Here is a 17,060-nt window from a genome sequence, read left to right as displayed (position 1 = left end):
TACTTTGGGGTTAGATATTATTTTTAAAATAAAAAACTTATATATATAAATTTTTTTAATATATTTTTATAGCTAACAAAATTTTAAAAAAAAATAAAAATTTTATAATACATATAATTAAATAATCAAGAACTGCGTATTAGTAAATAAAAAAATAAATTATAACTAAAAGTAAAAATAAAAAATTAAAAGATAGATGTATAACTAAAAATAAAAATAAAAAATTAAAAGATAGATGCAAGTTAAAATATTTAATCTTGCAAGTCGATATATTTATCTATTTATATTTCCTAAACTTGTTTATTAAAATAGTTTTTTATTTAAGTAAATAATAATAAAATTAAAAACACAAATTAAATTGATTAAATAAAATAAAATGTGAAAAAATACTATACAAGGCTGCATATATTAGAAATATTATATTAAAATAATTTTTTTATTTGTAAAAATAAAATTCATGTATAAAAAAGATAATATATATATATGATAAAAACTCTTCAAAATTTAAATACATAACAAAAAAATAACCATCATTTAAAATAGGCTCTTCAAATAAAATAAAAGAGAGAATGAATATTAATCTAAATATTAAAAAAATAGAGAAGAAAATTATTAATTAAAAAAAATTAAAAATAATAATTTAGAACAAAAAAAAAGAAGCAAATGTCAACCACTGTTACGCCTAGTCTATTTCATCAGGGGGTTGTGTAACTGAGTCCTTTTTTTTTGTTGCAACTAGGACAGATTAAAAATGATGCATCATTTGTCTCAATAAGTGATGTATCATCTGGTTTTTTTTTTTTTGAAATTATCAACCCTAGTTTTTTAACTCAAAAAAATTATTATTCAACCCATTTGTTTATCCAAAACATCATAGAAATCATGATAAATTTATTCATACCTTAAAAAAAACCAAAAAAACCATCTCAAATACCGAAATCAACCCAAAACCAAAAATTAACTCAACTTTAGATCTATTTTTTCATGAACTTTAAACTTTTAAAAAAAAATATAAACTCCCCTCATCAAATGGAACTATTTGACACAAATATCGACTATTTTGGTGATTTAAATCATATCAATGATATTTTTTCTCTTTATCGTTGGAATTTGACTATCTCTCTTGACCAGGAATTAAAAATTAAAAAATGAAATCAAATTTTATAACAAAATTTAATTTGAAAAAAATTAAGGTACTGAAATTATATAATTTGCATTATTTTTAAAGTTATAGGACCAAAGTATATATTTTCTGAAACTTCTTGCATGCCACCCATGTTTGACACCTTTTTTATTTTAGTTCTATTCTTTTATTTTCACCATTGAATAAAAAATAAGAAACAATTAACCTTAAACTAGGATTAATCCATCTAAAACAAAACTTTAAGGACTAAAATAAACTATCAAAAAATAAATAATGTTATCCATGGTGTTTTGTAAGAGGATGAACAATCCTCACTACATAATTTTCATCCCATATTTTTAGTTTACAAGTTAATCGTGTATAAAGTTTAGCATTGAAATTAGCTATTTACATTTAATTAATTAGACAATTTTAGTAGTTTCCCCTTTCCCAAACCTTATAAATAAATTAATTTTTTATTTTAATTGTTGTTAAGTGGCACGTTAGCTATTTTAAAAGTATTTTTTATTTAAAAATATATTAAAATAATATTTTTTATTTTTATAACAATACATCTAAAAAAGTAATTTAAAATTTAAAAAATAAAAATTTTAAAAAACAGACATTGTCAAACAACCCGTTAACATGAATCTCTAACCCAGTTGCAGTTACTTTTTTCATTTTCCCACCTTACCCTCAACCTGTTTTTGAAAAGTCCGGTCAGAGCGGCCCATTCTGTAATTCCAGGAAAATGCAAGCCTGATTATTATCAAACATCTGGACAGAAATAGCCCTGGACACCACCTTCGAACCGCGCTTTTTTAAGCCACGGCTCTGTCTCACTTGAGAAAATTAAAGAGCAGAGAAGAGAAGAAAAACATGGAACTGATACATGGATTTCCATTACTGTACCAGCAATTTACGGCTTTGTTCAAGAAAAACCTGTTGCTTTCATGGAGAAACAAGAGTGCAACGTTCCTGCAGCTCTTCTCTTCTTTCTTCTTCATGTTCTTGTTGTTTGGTATCCAGAAGGCATCTGATTCTCGCTCAAAAGCAACGACGGGGTACAAAACCGTGACGAATCCACAGCCTATGTGGGAATCGCCCATCCCTCCTTGTGAGGAAAAGTTCTATGTTAAAATGCCTTGTTTTGATTTCGTTTGGAGTGGAAATGATAGTTCTAGAATTGGCAATATCGTGACAGCCATCATGAATAATAATCCTAATAGGCGAATTCCCTCTGGAAAGGTATCGAGTTCTAGCTCATTACAAAAACCAACTCTCTCTCTCTCTCTTACTTACTTGTGATTGTCACAATAAATAAATACTATGGTAATCTGAACTGGGTTTTTGGAAAAATGAAAGAAGAGGATGTTGTCATATATGGGAATTTCTTTGTTATAACTGTTTTTACTCCTGGTATTGGACTTATGATGGTTCAATATTCTGTTTTATAGGACTATCAGTTAGTAGATTTATTTTGGAATACCATGCAGGAAAAAGAATTCAAAGTAATCCGATCTTTTTATTTTTATTTATTTGTTCATATGCAGGTTAAATCATTCAAAACACCAGAGGAAGTAGATGATTGGCTTTTTAGAAATCCTATGCAAGTCCCAGGAGCTTTGCATTTTGTGGATGTAAGCCCCAGTTTAATCACCTATGGTCTACAGACTAACTCTACCGCAATTGCTCGGCGAGGCCATTATGAAGATCCCACCTTCAAATTTCAAATTCCACTTCAGATTGCAGCAGAGCGTGAGATTGCTCGTTCTATTATTGGAGGTCTGAAATCTTTAATCTGCCAGATTTTTTATGTAGAAATGTTTTTAGATTCACAAATTTCCTTCTTTTCTTTAATAAAATCGTGTGAAACAAACAGTTTTTTTTTTTTTTTTGACTGAATCTGGATATTGTCCAGTTCCAACCTTTACATGGAATGTCGGACTCACGGAATTTGCACACCCTGCAAAACCTACCTTTTCTGCGGTGGCTACAGTAGGACCTGCCTTTTTCCTGGCATTCACCATGTTCGGATTTGTGTTGCAAATCAGTAATTTGGTGGCCGAGAAAGAGCTCAAACTTCGCCAGGTATTTGCGATCTGCTGTCTAGAGTTAAACAAGCTTATAGATTATTGATGTATTCTTTATATTCTAATTATAGTTTATTTATTGGTTCATTTTCATCTTCTTCACAGGCAATGAATATGACTGGTCTCTATGAATCTGCATATTGGACCTCGTGGCTCATATGGGAGGGGATTATCACGTTTATTTCATCACTCTTACTGGTTCTTTTTGGATTGATGTTTCAGTTCGATTTTTTCAAGAAAAACAGTTTCGGAGTTCTGTTCTTTGTGTTCTTCCTTTTCCAGGTCAACATGGTAAGATAACTTCTTCATCTGTAGGCTGTGGTAGTATTTTTAGTATATAAGCTTATTCATATTAACCCTTTTCCTGTCTTTTCTCGCTTGTGATGCTAGATTGGTTTTGCCTTCATGCTGTCGACCCTCATCAGCAAGGCCTCTTCAGGCACAACAATGGGTTTCTCCATATTTATAGTTGGTTTTATGACGCAGGCAGGTTTCCCAGCTAAAAATCAAGGAATAAGAAATGTTTTATAAATGAGATTTACTCCTAACCTAAGACCGTCTCAAAGACAAACCCCTTTGAGATTTTGATGCAGGAATACTGTGAGTTTCGTTGTGGTAATTGATCTCATTTGTCACTGCAGATTGTTACAATAGCTGGATTTCCGTACAAAAAAAGCATTAGTTCTTTCTTGCGCTTCATCTGGTCATTCTTCCCACCAAATCTTCTTGCAAAAGCAGTAAATGTGCTATCTGATGCAAGTAGCACTCCTGAAGCTCTCGGAATTAGCTGGAAAGGCCGATCAAAGTGTCCACCTGACGATGATGATTGTGTGATGACAATTGTATGTAATCGCTTTGCTCACCCTGCGTAGAACACGTAAGACGCACACACAAACACCAAATATTAATGTGGACTCATAGGCCACAATATCACGCATTCTACTGAGAACTCGTGCCTTTGCATCAGTTTTCTCGTAATTAATCTTCATCTCCTTTTGTTTTTATATTCTTACTCTTAATTTCTTCCATTGTCGATTGCTATTTGTAACTCACATTTCCTTGGCAGAATGATGTTTACACATGGCTCATATGTCTGTTCATTCTCTGGTTTGCTTTGGCAATCTACTTCGATAATATATTCCCAAATGTATCTGGTGTGAGAAAATCTGTATTTTACTTCTTCAAGCCCGGGTATTGGACAGGGAAAGGTGGAGACAAGGTCGAAGGGAATGGTCTCTTTCTATATATATATATATTAATATTTATATATATATATATACATATATATATATATAAATATTAATATATATATATATATATATATTGATAGCAAGGATACGTAATTAAGGAAAAGAGAACTCTACTTCAGTCCATGTCTCATAGCTCTAGCTAGGTCTTATTGTTAGCTTACTAATATTCTGACTCTGTTCTTCCTCTATTGTCCCAGAGGGTGGCTTGTGTAGTTGCATAACTGATATCCCGCAGCAAGAGCATATTGTTCCAGATGATGAAGATGTGCTTGAAGAGGAGAACATCGTCAAAAATGATGCAAGAGACGGCACAGTCAACCCAGATATTGCAGTTCAGATACGTGGACTTGGAAAGACGTATCCTGGGGCCACACATATTGGTTGTTTCAAATGCAAGAAGACTTCACCTTACCATGCTGTTAGGGTAAGCAATTCCTTGCCAGCTTATGGGTACCATGCTGGTTTGAGAGGGCAGAAGAAATCTCCCTCGTTTTCTTCTTTCCCGTTCCAATACTAGCTATTTTACCTGCAGGACTTGTGGGTCAACTTCACAAAGGATCAGTTGTTTTGTCTTCTTGGACCCAATGGTGCTGGAAAAACTACAACAATCAATTGCCTGACCGGCATAACACCTGTGACCGGTGGAGATGGTAATACACTCTCATTTCACAATCACAATTACATTGAAACTGCCTTAGAAGTTCACTTCATTAGCTACTTTGCATAAACAGCCTTGGTTTATGGACATTCCGTTCGAAGCACGGTTGGCATGTCAGGCATTCGGAAAATTATAGGAGTTTGTCCACAGGTGAGCTCTCTGCATATTCTCAACAGTTTGTAAGCATGCCCCATGAGCTGTTTGCTAATTGGTCTATCGAGACTAAAATCTTAACATCTTATAGTTTGACATCCTCTGGGATGCACTGTCTGGTGAAGAACACCTCGAACTCTTTGCAAGTATTAAAGGTCTACCCCCGGCTTCTATCAAATCGGTATGTGATATATGAACCTCAAAACTCAACCAGTCATCCTGATCCTTGTAGTCATAATTTGTTGACCAACAACTGTGACAGAATTATTTACTTCCATACCGGTTCTTCTCACTTAAACATTCTAAATAACCATTGTCTGTCCTTTCCATGGACTGCAGGTTGCTCGAGAATCGTTGGCGCAGGTGAAACTAACCGAATCAGCCAAGGTAAGAGCCAGGAGTTACAGTGGAGGAATGAGGCGCCGTCTGAGTGTTGCAATATCCCTTCTTGGTGACCCGAAGTTAGTCATTTTGGATGAGCCGGTATGGAGATTCACATACTTCGAGTCATAAATACATTCATTTGATCTATTCGTAGAAGTATCAATTTATTTAACTTCTTATTGATCTGCAGACCACTGGTATGGACCCAATATCAAGAAGGCATGTCTGGGATATCATACAGAACACAAAGAAAGGTCGCGCCATTGTTCTAACAACTCATTCGATGGAAGAGGCTGACATTCTAAGTGACCGTATAGGAATTATGGCCAAGGGTAGGCTCCGATGCATTGGAAACTCGATCAGGTTGAAGTCAAAGTTCGGCACTGGTTTTATTGCTAATGTGAGATTTGGCGATACCAATGGTGGACACACTCCTGCCCGCTCGCCAGGAGATACTTCGTCAGTTCATCATGAGGCTGTGAAGAAGTTCTTTAAATCTGTATGTTGAACGCTTGACCGAATTCAACAGGTTCATTTAAATTCCAGAATCATTTTTTTCTGATTTTGTTTTTCACAGCATTTGGATGTAACACCAACAGAGGAGACCAGATCCTTCTCGACTTTTGTCATTCCTCATGATAAAGAGAGCGTTTTAAAGGCAAGCAATTCTGAGAATCCTAATTTGTCTCCTTATTCCCGCCATTGTTTTTCCTTAAGCATTTCAGATTTCTAAGTGTACATCTCTATGAAGATACTCTGAACCTTATGCAACTTCCTTTTACCTTCTCCAGCGTTAGAGCATTTTCAAACTCTTACTCTATTTTTTTCATTTCCTCTTTACATTCAAATTCCTCAACAGAATTTCTTTGCGGAGCTTCAAGCTAGACAGAGAGAATTCAACGTATCAGACATCCAGCTTGGCCTTGCAACTCTTGAAGAGGTCTTCCTGAACATTGCCAAGCAAGCAGAATTAGAAAGTGCTGCAGCTGAGGGGAAGATGGTTACTCTGGACTTAACTTCTGGAAAGTCGGTTCAGGTAGGCACAGCTCGTGTCATTTTTGTCATTTATGTAGCGAGCAAAAATCAAGTGTAATTTTTGGAGCTTGAATGAAAATGCAGATACCAGTGGGAGCTAGATTTGTAGGAGTCCCAGAAACAAACTCGCCGGAGAATCCTGGTGGCACTATGGTTGAAGTATACTGGGAGCAGGATGATTCAGGGTCACTCTGCATCTCTCGCCACTCTGCTGAAATGCCTGTGCCTCGTAATGTTCAGCCATTGCCTTCGGAACCGCAACTGTTGCCCAGAACAAACATACTAGGAGGCCAGAGGAGAGGACCAGCTTATGGAATGGTCTATGATTCCGATCAGATTATTGCTGCTCAATCTCGATAATGCAATATATATATATATATATATATATATTTGAATCCTGCGTTATTTATTTGTAACACACTAGCGGGCAGGCAGAATATTCGTTTTAGTTTATCTTATTTGTATTTAATCCTTCGTGAATATTTTGGATTTATTCAACGGGTACTGATTTTATTTTTGAGCAACATGAGATTGTTTTCATCTTCACATAGTAAATAATATTATTTCAGTGGTCCTTGAAATGAAGTTAACTGATGAGGGCATGAAGATAGAGGCATCGACTGGAGATTTTCTAACAAAGGCCTTTAGCAGTGAAAATCAACAGAAAAATTACACTATTAACTGCCCAAAATCATGTCCAAAACAAGCTCAAATTAGAAAATAATGCAAGATTTTTTGCAGAGTGTAAATTAAAAACCTATGATGTACATTCATTCACTCACAAACAGCCACGGCAAAAGACTAGAATTCAGATCCAACACACTCATTCCGGTTATAGACCAAGTTTCACTGTTACACATGATCTTGCACCAAAGATATAATAAGATAAAGGACAGATGAAACAAGAGACCTTATGCTATCTCCTTGAAAGGTCGCGATGTTCCACAATCACCTCCTCCACTCTGGTTGGGTTCCCTTCACTGCATAACCCAAAAAGAAAAAAAAAAAAAAGAGGAAGAACAGCTTAGTCAAGTTCATATTGTACAACAAAATTCAGCTCTTAAAGTTTTCAACAAGGTGAATTGCTCATGTCAAATAGAAAACAGTTCTAATTAGTGATTCTGATAAGAAATTGAACATTTACTCAATTGAAATATCTTCTAAAAGTGACAAGATATACTTTCATGTTTAGCTAAAGTTCCCCGAGACAATAGGCAATTTCACACGGTATTAGATTTTAAGGAGACTTGGAGCAATGAAACATGACAAATGCAAGCTGATTGATCCCTTATAAGTAACTACAATGCTTGGCAGCTAAAACTTGCACAACTACAATGCTTGGCAGGTAAAACTTCCACAACAATTTCTCAATTATTTTCACTACTAAATCAAGTATGCATCCATTCAAAAATAAGTCTCGTTGATTTTAGGGGCAAGCAAACATTTTACCATTTCCATCTCTCGAAGATAATAAAGACCTATCACTCTTGTTCCCTCCTTTGCCACTACCATGAACTGCTCTTTGCGTCCTTGGGGACTCGGAGCTGATTTTGCTATTAGTTGAAGATGGCAGAGAATGACGCCGGGTGACATTATTTTTCTCAACCCCATCTTGGCTAAATCTTGGGGAACCTTGTGCTCTCAGTTTTGCCTTTGCAGATTCAGTTGCTGCCATATAGCTAGGGAGGGTAGGACTGCTCTGTGTCCCATTCTCAGCACGTTCTGGTTTCACTGCAACTGAAGCTTTCTTTGCAGTTTTGTGATTTTCATTGATTGTTGGATCATTCTTGTGTTTGGACTGCCCATTTAGTTGAGGAGTATTCTCACCTTTACCACCAGTATCAACTGAAGCTTTAGATTCTACTATAGCTTGATCCTCATGTGATGATTCCACTGCCTTGATCATTTCTAAAGGCTCTTCAGCAGTCTCTGCATCAGGCAATGTGGACATCAAGTTTGGTTCATTCTTCACCACATCAAGCACAGCGGGTGTTGTGATGGTAGTTTCTTTCTTCATCTTCTCAGCAGAATTACTTGAACTCAAAACATTATCACCTGAAGTGCCAGATACCTTTTCCAGAGTTTGCTTTGGCTTTTCAATTTCAACCTCTGAATGAGCAGAGTTTTCTACCACAAGGTTATTAACCTTTCGTAAGTTGCGTTTTACCTTTTCAAGCTCAATTTGCGGACTTTCCTGCATTGAATCAGCTGGATGGCTTGAAACTTTCCTCTGATTGCGCTTGGGTTTCTCAAATTCAGAGGTTGCTTGGACCAAGGTACTATCAAGATTAGCTGCAGGGACCCTCCGAACACTGCGCTTCGGCCTACCAGTTTCAGCTTCCACTATTTGACCATTACTATGCTTTCTCTGAGTTTTTGAATAAGGAATTTTCTTTGCTTGGGGAATTGGTTTCCAGAAACGGGATGCTGTCCAGCATTCTAACCAGTTTGCAACCGAGTTTGGCTCCGCAGAATCATAGGGGAGTTGCAAAGGCATCACAGTAGGTGATGAAGCAAGAAGCTGGAGAAACAGTCCCATCAGAGATCAAATGGAAAGGGTTGTTATTAAAAATCATGCATGTTTTCTAATTGATAACTGCTAAATATCCTTGATCCCAGTGCAGGCGCCACAAATGGAAAGGGTTGTGTAAATCCATGCGTGTTTTCTAACTGATAACGCTAAATTTCCCTAATCCCTGTGCAAGTACCACAAATACTCTTGCAGAACCTTTCATTTTTAGATGCAGAGAGCTCTGCGCGCACATAGAACCAAGTTACATGGAAGAAAGAAGCAACACCTGTCCCTTTATCATATACAACAGACTGAAGTGAACTGTTCCTTCAGGATCTCATAAAACAGGCCAACATTTCGCAAACATCAAACAATTGAATTTTGAGGATAGGTATCCCTCTTATTAAGATTTCATGCCTAAAAACTTCCTTTATGAGAGAACACAGATTAACAGAAATAGATATGAAATCTAATTATGTGATTGTCAATCATGACTACAAGTAACTCATGAAAACATTGAAAACCATTTCTTCAATATCTTTATAAGATCACAAAAAGATGTGGTTCAGCAAATCAAGATCATAATGCTGGGCCAAGAAGAGATTGTGGCTTTTTTTATTACAGGAAAATAAGAAATATGGGATTTTATATCTATAGTAATATTTTGGATTTTGTGGAGATGGATTTTGTGGAGAGCAAAAGGAAAGATCAGTTGAAGGTGGGGAATAAACTCCCAGCCCTCTAAAGGATTTTTGATTTAGAAGTTAGAACTATATACCAAGGCCTACTGGATAGTTTTTCACTATTGATGAGTTCTTAGTTTTATGATTGTGGAAGTAGTTCATATGATATATAGGAAAAAGAATTTGGAATTTTCTGTTGCATTTGATCAATGGCTGGTACCCCCTTGGTGCTTATGTATGCAGATTTTTATGCTTTACATATAAGAAGTAAAAAGATAAACAAAATCAAATCACAGTTTCTTGCGTTAAACTTGCCATGGTGGTTGTTCTTTTTTCTCCTAGAGAATAGTCGGGGTTGTTATCATGAAGCCAGATAAGCACTCACATTAGAAACATTTTACCATTTCCATCTCTCGAAGATAATAAAGACCTATCACTCTTGTTCCCTCCTTTGCCACTACCATGAACTGCTCTTTGCGTCCTTGGGGACTCGGAGCTGATTTTGCTATTAGTTGAAGATGGCAGAGAATGACGCCGGGTGACATTATTTTTCTCAACCCCATCTTGGCTAAATCTTGGGGAACCTTGTGCTCTCAGTTTTGCCTTTGCAGATTCAGTTGCTGCCATATAGCTAGGGAGGGTAGGACTGCTCTGTGTCCCATTCTCAGCACGTTCTGGTTTCACTGCAACTGAAGCTTTCTTTGCAGTTTTGTGATTTTCATTGATTGTTGGATCATTCTTGTGTTTGGACTGCCCATTTAGTTGAGGAGTATTCTCACCTTTACCACCAGTATCAACTGAAGCTTTAGATTCTACTATAGCTTGATCCTCATGTGATGATTCCACTGCCTTGATCATTTCTAAAGGCTCTTCAGCAGTCTCTGCATCAGGCAATGTGGACATCAAGTTTGGTTCATTCTTCACCACATCAAGCACAGCGGGTGTTGTGATGGTAGTTTCTTTCTTCATCTTCTCAGCAGAATTACTTGAACTCAAAACATTATCACCTGAAGTGCCAGATACCTTTTCCAGAGTTTGCTTTGGCTTTTCAATTTCAACCTCTGAATGAGCAGAGTTTTCTACCACAAGGTTATTAACCTTTCGTAAGTTGCGTTTTACCTTTTCAAGCTCAATTTGCGGACTTTCCTGCATTGAATCAGCTGGATGGCTTGAAACTTTCCTCTGATTGCGCTTGGGTTTCTCAAATTCAGAGGTTGCTTGGACCAAGGTACTATCAAGATTAGCTGCAGGGACCCTCCGAACACTGCGCTTCGGCCTACCAGTTTCAGCTTCCACTATTTGACCATTACTATGCTTTCTCTGAGTTTTTGAATAAGGAATTTTCTTTGCTTGGGGAATTGGTTTCCAGAAACGGGATGCTGTCCAGCATTCTAACCAGTTTGCAACCGAGTTTGGCTCCGCAGAATCATAGGGGAGTTGCAAAGGCATCACAGTAGGTGATGAAGCAAGAAGCTGGAGAAACAGTCCCATCAGAGATCAAATGGAAAGGGTTGTTATTAAAAATCATGCATGTTTTCTAATTGATAACTGCTAAATATCCTTGATCCCAGTGCAGGCGCCACAAATGGAAAGGGTTGTGTAAATCCATGCGTGTTTTCTAACTGATAACGCTAAATTTCCCTAATCCCTGTGCAAGTACCACAAATACTCTTGCAGAACCTTTCATTTTTAGATGCAGAGAGCTCTGCGCGCACATAGAACCAAGTTACATGGAAGAAAGAAGCAACACCTGTCCCTTTATCATATACAACAGACTGAAGTGAACTGTTCCTTCAGGATCTCATAAAACAGGCCAACATTTCGCAAACATCAAACAATTGAATTTTGAGGATAGGTATCCCTCTTATTAAGATTTCATGCCTAAAAACTTCCTTTATGAGAGAACACAGATTAACAGAAATAGATATGAAATCTAATTATGTGATTGTCAATCATGACTACAAGTAACTCATGAAAACATTGAAAACCATTTCTTCAATATCTTTATAAGATCACAAAAAGATGTGGTTCAGCAAATCAAGATCATAATGCTGGGCCAAGAAGAGATTGTGGCTTTTTTTATTACAGGAAAATAAGAAATATGGGATTTTATATCTATAGTAATATTTTGGATTTTGTGGAGATGGATTTTGTGGAGAGCAAAAGGAAAGATCAGTTGAAGGTGGGGAATAAACTCCCAGCCCTCTAAAGGATTTTTGATTTAGAAGTTAGAACTATATACCAAGGCCTACTGGATAGTTTTTCACTATTGATGAGTTCTTAGTTTTATGATTGTGGAAGTAGTTCATATGATATATAGGAAAAAGAATTTGGAATTTTCTGTTGCATTTGATCAATGGCTGGTACCCCCTTGGTGCTTATGTATGCAGATTTTTATGCTTTACATATAAGAAGTAAAAAGATAAACAAAATCAAATCACAGTTTCTTGCGTTAAACTTGCCATGGTGGTTGTTCTTTTTTCTCCTAGAGAATAGTCGGGGTTGTTATCATGAAGCCAGATAAGCACTCACATTAGTCCTAACAATATCTGGTTTCATTAAGGTTTTTGTTGATTCTATTTATAACCAAAAGGAGCTATTTATCATTGGAATTATAAACAAATAAATAAAATCATAAACACATAGAATGCACATCCTAGGGCTTTTCTTAATTTTTCCTTCTAGAGAGGCTTCTTCTGTACAAAATTAAGCCACTATGTAATGCAATACAACCAAATCATTGTTCTATCCATACCTTGCGAACAAAAGCATTCGATGACAGCTTGGCTGTTTGGATAACAGCTCCATTAGAATCTGCAAGGGTGCCCTTCTGATACACGAGTGAAAGCAAAATTAATGATGAAAATCAAACAAGCAAAACAATCAACAATATAATTTGACGAGTTACAAGGCAGATAAGTAAATAAAAAGAGTTGGAGACACACAGACAATTGTTATTCAGAACTACAGTAAGCACTATGATTCAGAAAGACATTGAATGACAATATGATTACTTAACCTTGTGTATTTTCTTTAAAACTAGTTAAATTTACTATTCTTGGAAGAACTGCAACAAAAATGAATCATACTCATATTCACTTTTCAGGGAATGCATGGGTCCAAAAATCTCATCTAAGATCTCCACAGGATAGCGCTTGACAATAAACAAAATTGAAACCCTGAAATTTTGGTAGCCTTGATAATGGATGAAACCTGACAATAATAAACTGTTTAATGGTCTAAATTCTTAACCAATAAGGCTGATTATTTGTTATTGCTATTCGTAGACATTCTTTAAGAAAGAAGTTTTAATTCTGAGTTTACACTACAGTCCCACGCCCCTTGGAAGTGCCACAAGTCCACCAAAAGTGCAAAAAGAAGAAGGAAAACTAAATTCATATGCTTGACTCAAATATCAGATTATTCTAAAAGAGGTACTTGAATAAGCCAAGAGGAAAGACATTTTCCCAATAATTGCACAAGGAAAGATGAGTGATTGTTGGTTTGGTTTTTCAAGAATTTACCGGTGGCTTCACTAGGCTACATATTTTATGAACCTCATTGCCAATATCTGAATTCCTAACCATTCTTCCTCGCACAAGTGCCTGTAACTTGACAACTCCCAGCACACAGCAGAGAGTAGCAACAGCTTGCCTTCTAACCAAGTGTCCACGGATAAGAGCTTGAAGCCTTATTATGCCTTTAAGAGCCCGATATGCCCGACGAGCCTTCACAAAATAAACTTACATCAGTGATTGTATAACCTCTAGAAAACATGATTTGACATGCTGTGTCAGGAAATAGCAAAAGACATATTGCAACAGCAACAACAAGAAATGGATAGAAGATCAACTAAAATTCATTTCAGCAATTAGAGATTTAGTTAATGCCACCCTCATGCTAGCTGCACCACATCAGGGGCATGAAAACACTGCATATAGACCCGAACTAACTCCCTGACGGCCACAATTAGCCATCAACCTTTGGGCTTGGACTAGGGCAACCGCAGGTAGTTGAGCCAACCCCGCATACCTGGTACCTAGTCAGTCTGACCCTAACAGTCCATGAAGATGGCCACCATTCATGCACTTCTCTGCCTGACCCTAAAGTCCATGAAGGTGGCCACAAGTTACGCGCCTATCTGCACACTGCAATGTAATGCTTCACCACCAGGCTAACTTTACAAGATTCAATGACTTTTTTTTAAGCAAAATGAAGACTCATAAGAACAAAATGATAAGCCGAAGAAAATGATCTATATAAAACTGTATCTAATTTTAAGGCAATTGTGTTTGTGCATTAGGTGAAACAAAAGCTTGAAAACAGATGCCACACAACCATTACCAAAAGCAAGAGAAGTAATTTTAATAATGTTACGACAAATTAGTTAAATATCCACAACAGTAATAATAAAATAACAGAAAAATTACCAAGTAACCCTTAAATGCAGCTTGTGCCATTGTTGCAGCTTCATCAAGCCTTATTTTTTCAGCACTCAATGGTGCATCATCAAGAGCGTGTACTTGAGAATAATTTGCATCTTGATTTCCAGTTGACAATACACCCCCATCATGTGATAATTCCGTAGTTTCCCTGCTCTCTGGTTCTAACATCCTTTCAATGATATTAGTGCTAGTGGGGGTTGTTGTCTGCATGACCACAGGAGGAACTGAGGTCACATCCGCTTCCACGGCCCTGACAGCAACCAATGTCTCTTTCTCATTCGCGGGTCTCTGCACATGGCGATCAAAGTTCAGAAGCAGAATTAGTAGGTACAATTTTGTCCGGATATAAGAGCTTGTCTTTTGGAGTACAATATTGCTACCAAGAATGTTCGCCTTAATGGGAACAACACAGCGAGGATCAAGAGTCAGTTTATAGCAATGATCAAGAGTTGAGACCAAAAAATAATAATAATAATTACATGAAACTATGTAAAGCTGAAGTTGTACCAACATTATCTTCTCTTTTTTTTTCTTCCAAACTAATTGCATGATAGATGATTGAATCCAAGGTTGCGAAACTTAAGGTAGGCAATATGATATTAACAAGGAGTAACTGGGTATTACCTCCCTTCCTTTCACAATGAAAGATTTGGAAGACTTCTTTCCAAACAAAACAGTCTTGATCCATTTTGCAGGTGATTTTCTTCCCATAGCAGCTGGATAAACAGGAGCAGAAACCCCTGCACCCGCCACGTGTCAAGCATTTATAAACTGCAAACTCGGAGATAACATAATCCTTTCCTTTTTCTTTTTAATTTATTTTTTTATAACAAGAAAACACACTCGCAAAAGCACTCGAACCAGACTAGTTGTGTTCTAAGGAAAATAAAAATTAGAAAAGCAAAAGGAGTTGGAGGCGCACCAGATCTGTAAGTTACCTGACAAATGTGCTTCTTTTAAGACCACAAATCTATCATTCCCTTTCCTTAATGCATCAAAACATTACCATTTACGAACAACAACAATCTCAGCTTCATTTACAAAATCGAAAATCAAAAGAATAACAAAAAGAGTGTGAGAGTAAGTACCGTCCGTCAGTGAGTATAGAGAGCTTGAGAATAATGGAAAGACAGATGCCTCTGTGATCTATCGAAAGCTGCTGCTGCTGCTTATTCTTTTCTCTTTTGCTTTGTTTTCCTTTCCTTTCATTTCCTTTGCTCTCTCCCCCTCTCTCTCTCTCTCGTCTTTACTCTCTGTACTGAGACTCTGTACTGAACTATTTTTTAAAAAAAATCAAAAACAGAAACCTAGGATTAAACTTCAATTTTGCCCTTATAGATTCTTCAACATTCTACTTTCACCCCTGTATTTCAAATATTATCATTGTGAATCTTCTAGTTGCATAAGATTCCAATATTTCCCCTAACCATTAAATGGCTTAAGAAATTTTAAAGGCTTTTTTTTCGATGTTACAATATTTATAGGGTATTTTAAGAAATAATTGATATAAAAATAGAAAAAAATAAGAAAATTATTAAAATTAAAAGTATGTTACTTCTAATCATTTATTACGTGAATTAATGTTGCGACTATAGTTGTGACTAGATAATAAAGTGTTTAATATGCTCAATTAAAAATAAAATTATATTAAGATTAATTAAACATTATATTATAAATATTTAGAATGTGTGTATTATCTTTTAAACATTAATATTTTATAATTATGTTATAATAAATGTACTCGAACTTCTCTAGTGTTGCAAGTACAATAGAGTATTGCAACCTTGTATCCCAGGGGTGAAATTACAGCTATTTAAGCCTGATAGGACTAATATTAGCAAGCTTCAAACTATGAGGGTAGAAGTTGACCGTTGATGAATCTATAATTACCAAAACTAGTTTACCAAAAACCAGGCGCACCAAATTTGTAAAATAAATATGGATAAAACAACAGTTTCTTATCCTCTGCAATAGCGCTCATCTTAATATTCCTAGCATCATCGTGACTACCGATTGATTGGAATCTCTGACAGTAAAATAAAAGTGAGGGCTTGCCGTTGTCGAGCATACACTGAATAAATCCTTAAAATAAAAGCCAATGGCATCGTGCTTTTACTTCGGGAACAAGTGTTCACTGTGCAGGGTCACGGCTTCCTTATTTTTGAAGGATGGCATGAGATTACATCTCAACCCCTCCTTCACGTGACACAACAAGTTCACGCGCTGTTTAGAGGTGTGTGGCATAGGAGCCGTCGATGACTAGCGATACAATTAGGGTGCTCGGTGATGGGTGACTCGCCAGAGAACAAGGGGTGCCGCGTTGATGAACGAGGGAGGCTGGTGGTGCATGCGCGCCACGCTGTACTCGTCACATGTTAAAATCTGTGGTAAAAAGTTTTTTAAAAAAAAAAAATACGTGGGTGTGGGTATATATATATATATAAATAATTTTTAATAATTTTATAAATTTAAAAATCAATTGATGGGGTAGGTAATGATTTTAATAACAATGGTTTGTTAAAGTATTTTTTATTTTAAATATATTAAAATAATTTTTTATTTTTTAAAATTAAGATACAATAATAATTTAAAAATATTAAAAAAAAATAATTTTAAAAAATAAAAGTAAGAGAGGCAACTCTATTTATTATCACATTACTCATAATTTATCATTTAATAATAAATAAGAATTTAATTTTAGTTATAATACAATCATATACCTTT

General features: G+C 36.0%; 2 protein-coding genes across 2 annotated transcripts; one reads left to right on the top strand and one right to left on the bottom strand.

Annotated features, from left to right (window-relative positions):
• Window positions 1–1,963: 1,963 nt before the first annotated feature.
• LOC105141596 (ABC transporter A family member 2) lies at window positions 1,964–7,220 on the top strand. Its single transcript, XM_011048859.1, has 16 exons — window positions 1,964–2,371; window positions 2,677–2,908; window positions 3,045–3,214; window positions 3,322–3,507; window positions 3,607–3,702; window positions 3,858–4,058; window positions 4,283–4,442; window positions 4,664–4,890; window positions 4,999–5,116; window positions 5,198–5,274; window positions 5,369–5,458; window positions 5,617–5,760; window positions 5,852–6,160; window positions 6,239–6,319; window positions 6,521–6,697; window positions 6,781–7,220. Exons 1-16 carry the CDS (start codon window positions 2,003–2,005, stop codon window positions 7,054–7,056), a joined length of 2,913 nt encoding a protein of 970 aa, XP_011047161.1. The 5' UTR covers window positions 1,964–2,002; the 3' UTR covers window positions 7,057–7,220.
• A 119-nt stretch (window positions 7,221–7,339) lies between these two features.
• LOC105141616 (protein IQ-DOMAIN 31-like) lies at window positions 7,340–15,603 on the bottom strand. The gene is made up of 10 exons (XM_011048885.1): window positions 15,425–15,603; window positions 15,275–15,321; window positions 14,961–15,076; window positions 14,322–14,624; window positions 13,416–13,619; window positions 12,647–12,721; window positions 10,277–11,364; window positions 9,405–9,535; window positions 8,146–9,243; window positions 7,340–7,676 (listed from the first exon to the last, which is right to left on the bottom strand). Exons 3-10 carry the CDS (start codon window positions 15,045–15,047, stop codon window positions 7,645–7,647), a joined length of 3,018 nt encoding a protein of 1,005 aa, XP_011047187.1. The 5' UTR covers window positions 15,048–15,076; window positions 15,275–15,321; window positions 15,425–15,603; the 3' UTR covers window positions 7,340–7,644.
• Window positions 15,604–17,060: the final 1,457 nt, after the last annotated feature.

The sequence above is a fragment of the Populus euphratica genome, unplaced genomic scaffold (genome assembly GCF_000495115.2).
Source record: "Populus euphratica unplaced genomic scaffold, PopEup_1.0 scaffold125.1, whole genome shotgun sequence".
Lineage (NCBI taxonomy): Eukaryota > Viridiplantae > Streptophyta > Magnoliopsida > Malpighiales > Salicaceae > Populus > Populus euphratica.
Note: the sequence above shows the minus strand (reverse complement) of the source record. Positions and strands in the feature narration are given on the sequence as shown.

What these genes read in the sequence shown, in the direction of transcription:
- LOC105141596 (XM_011048859.1), top strand. Translation starts at nt 2,003, where the DNA reads ATGGAACTGATACATGGATTTCCATTACTGTACCAGCAATTTACGGCT. An exon ending in ACCTGTGACCGGTGGAGATG is followed by an intron (nt 5,117 to 5,197) that starts GTAATACACTCT and finishes TTGCATAAACAG; the next exon opens with CCTTGGTTTATGGACATTCC. An exon ending in TTATAGGAGTTTGTCCACAG is followed by an intron (nt 5,275 to 5,368) that starts GTGAGCTCTCTG and finishes AACATCTTATAG; the next exon opens with TTTGACATCCTCTGGGATGC.
- LOC105141616 (XM_011048885.1), bottom strand. Translation starts at nt 15,047, where the DNA reads ATGGGAAGAAAATCACCTGCAAAATGGATCAAGACTGTTTTGTTTGGA. An exon ending in TCATTGTGAAAGGAAGGGAG is followed by an intron (nt 14,625 to 14,960) that starts GTAATACCCAGT and finishes CGCCATGTGCAG; the next exon opens with AGACCCGCGAATGAGAAAGA. An exon ending in AATGGTAAAATGTTTCTAAT is followed by an intron (nt 9,536 to 10,276) that starts GTGAGTGCTTAT and finishes GAGATCCTGAAG; the next exon opens with GAACAGTTCACTTCAGTCTG.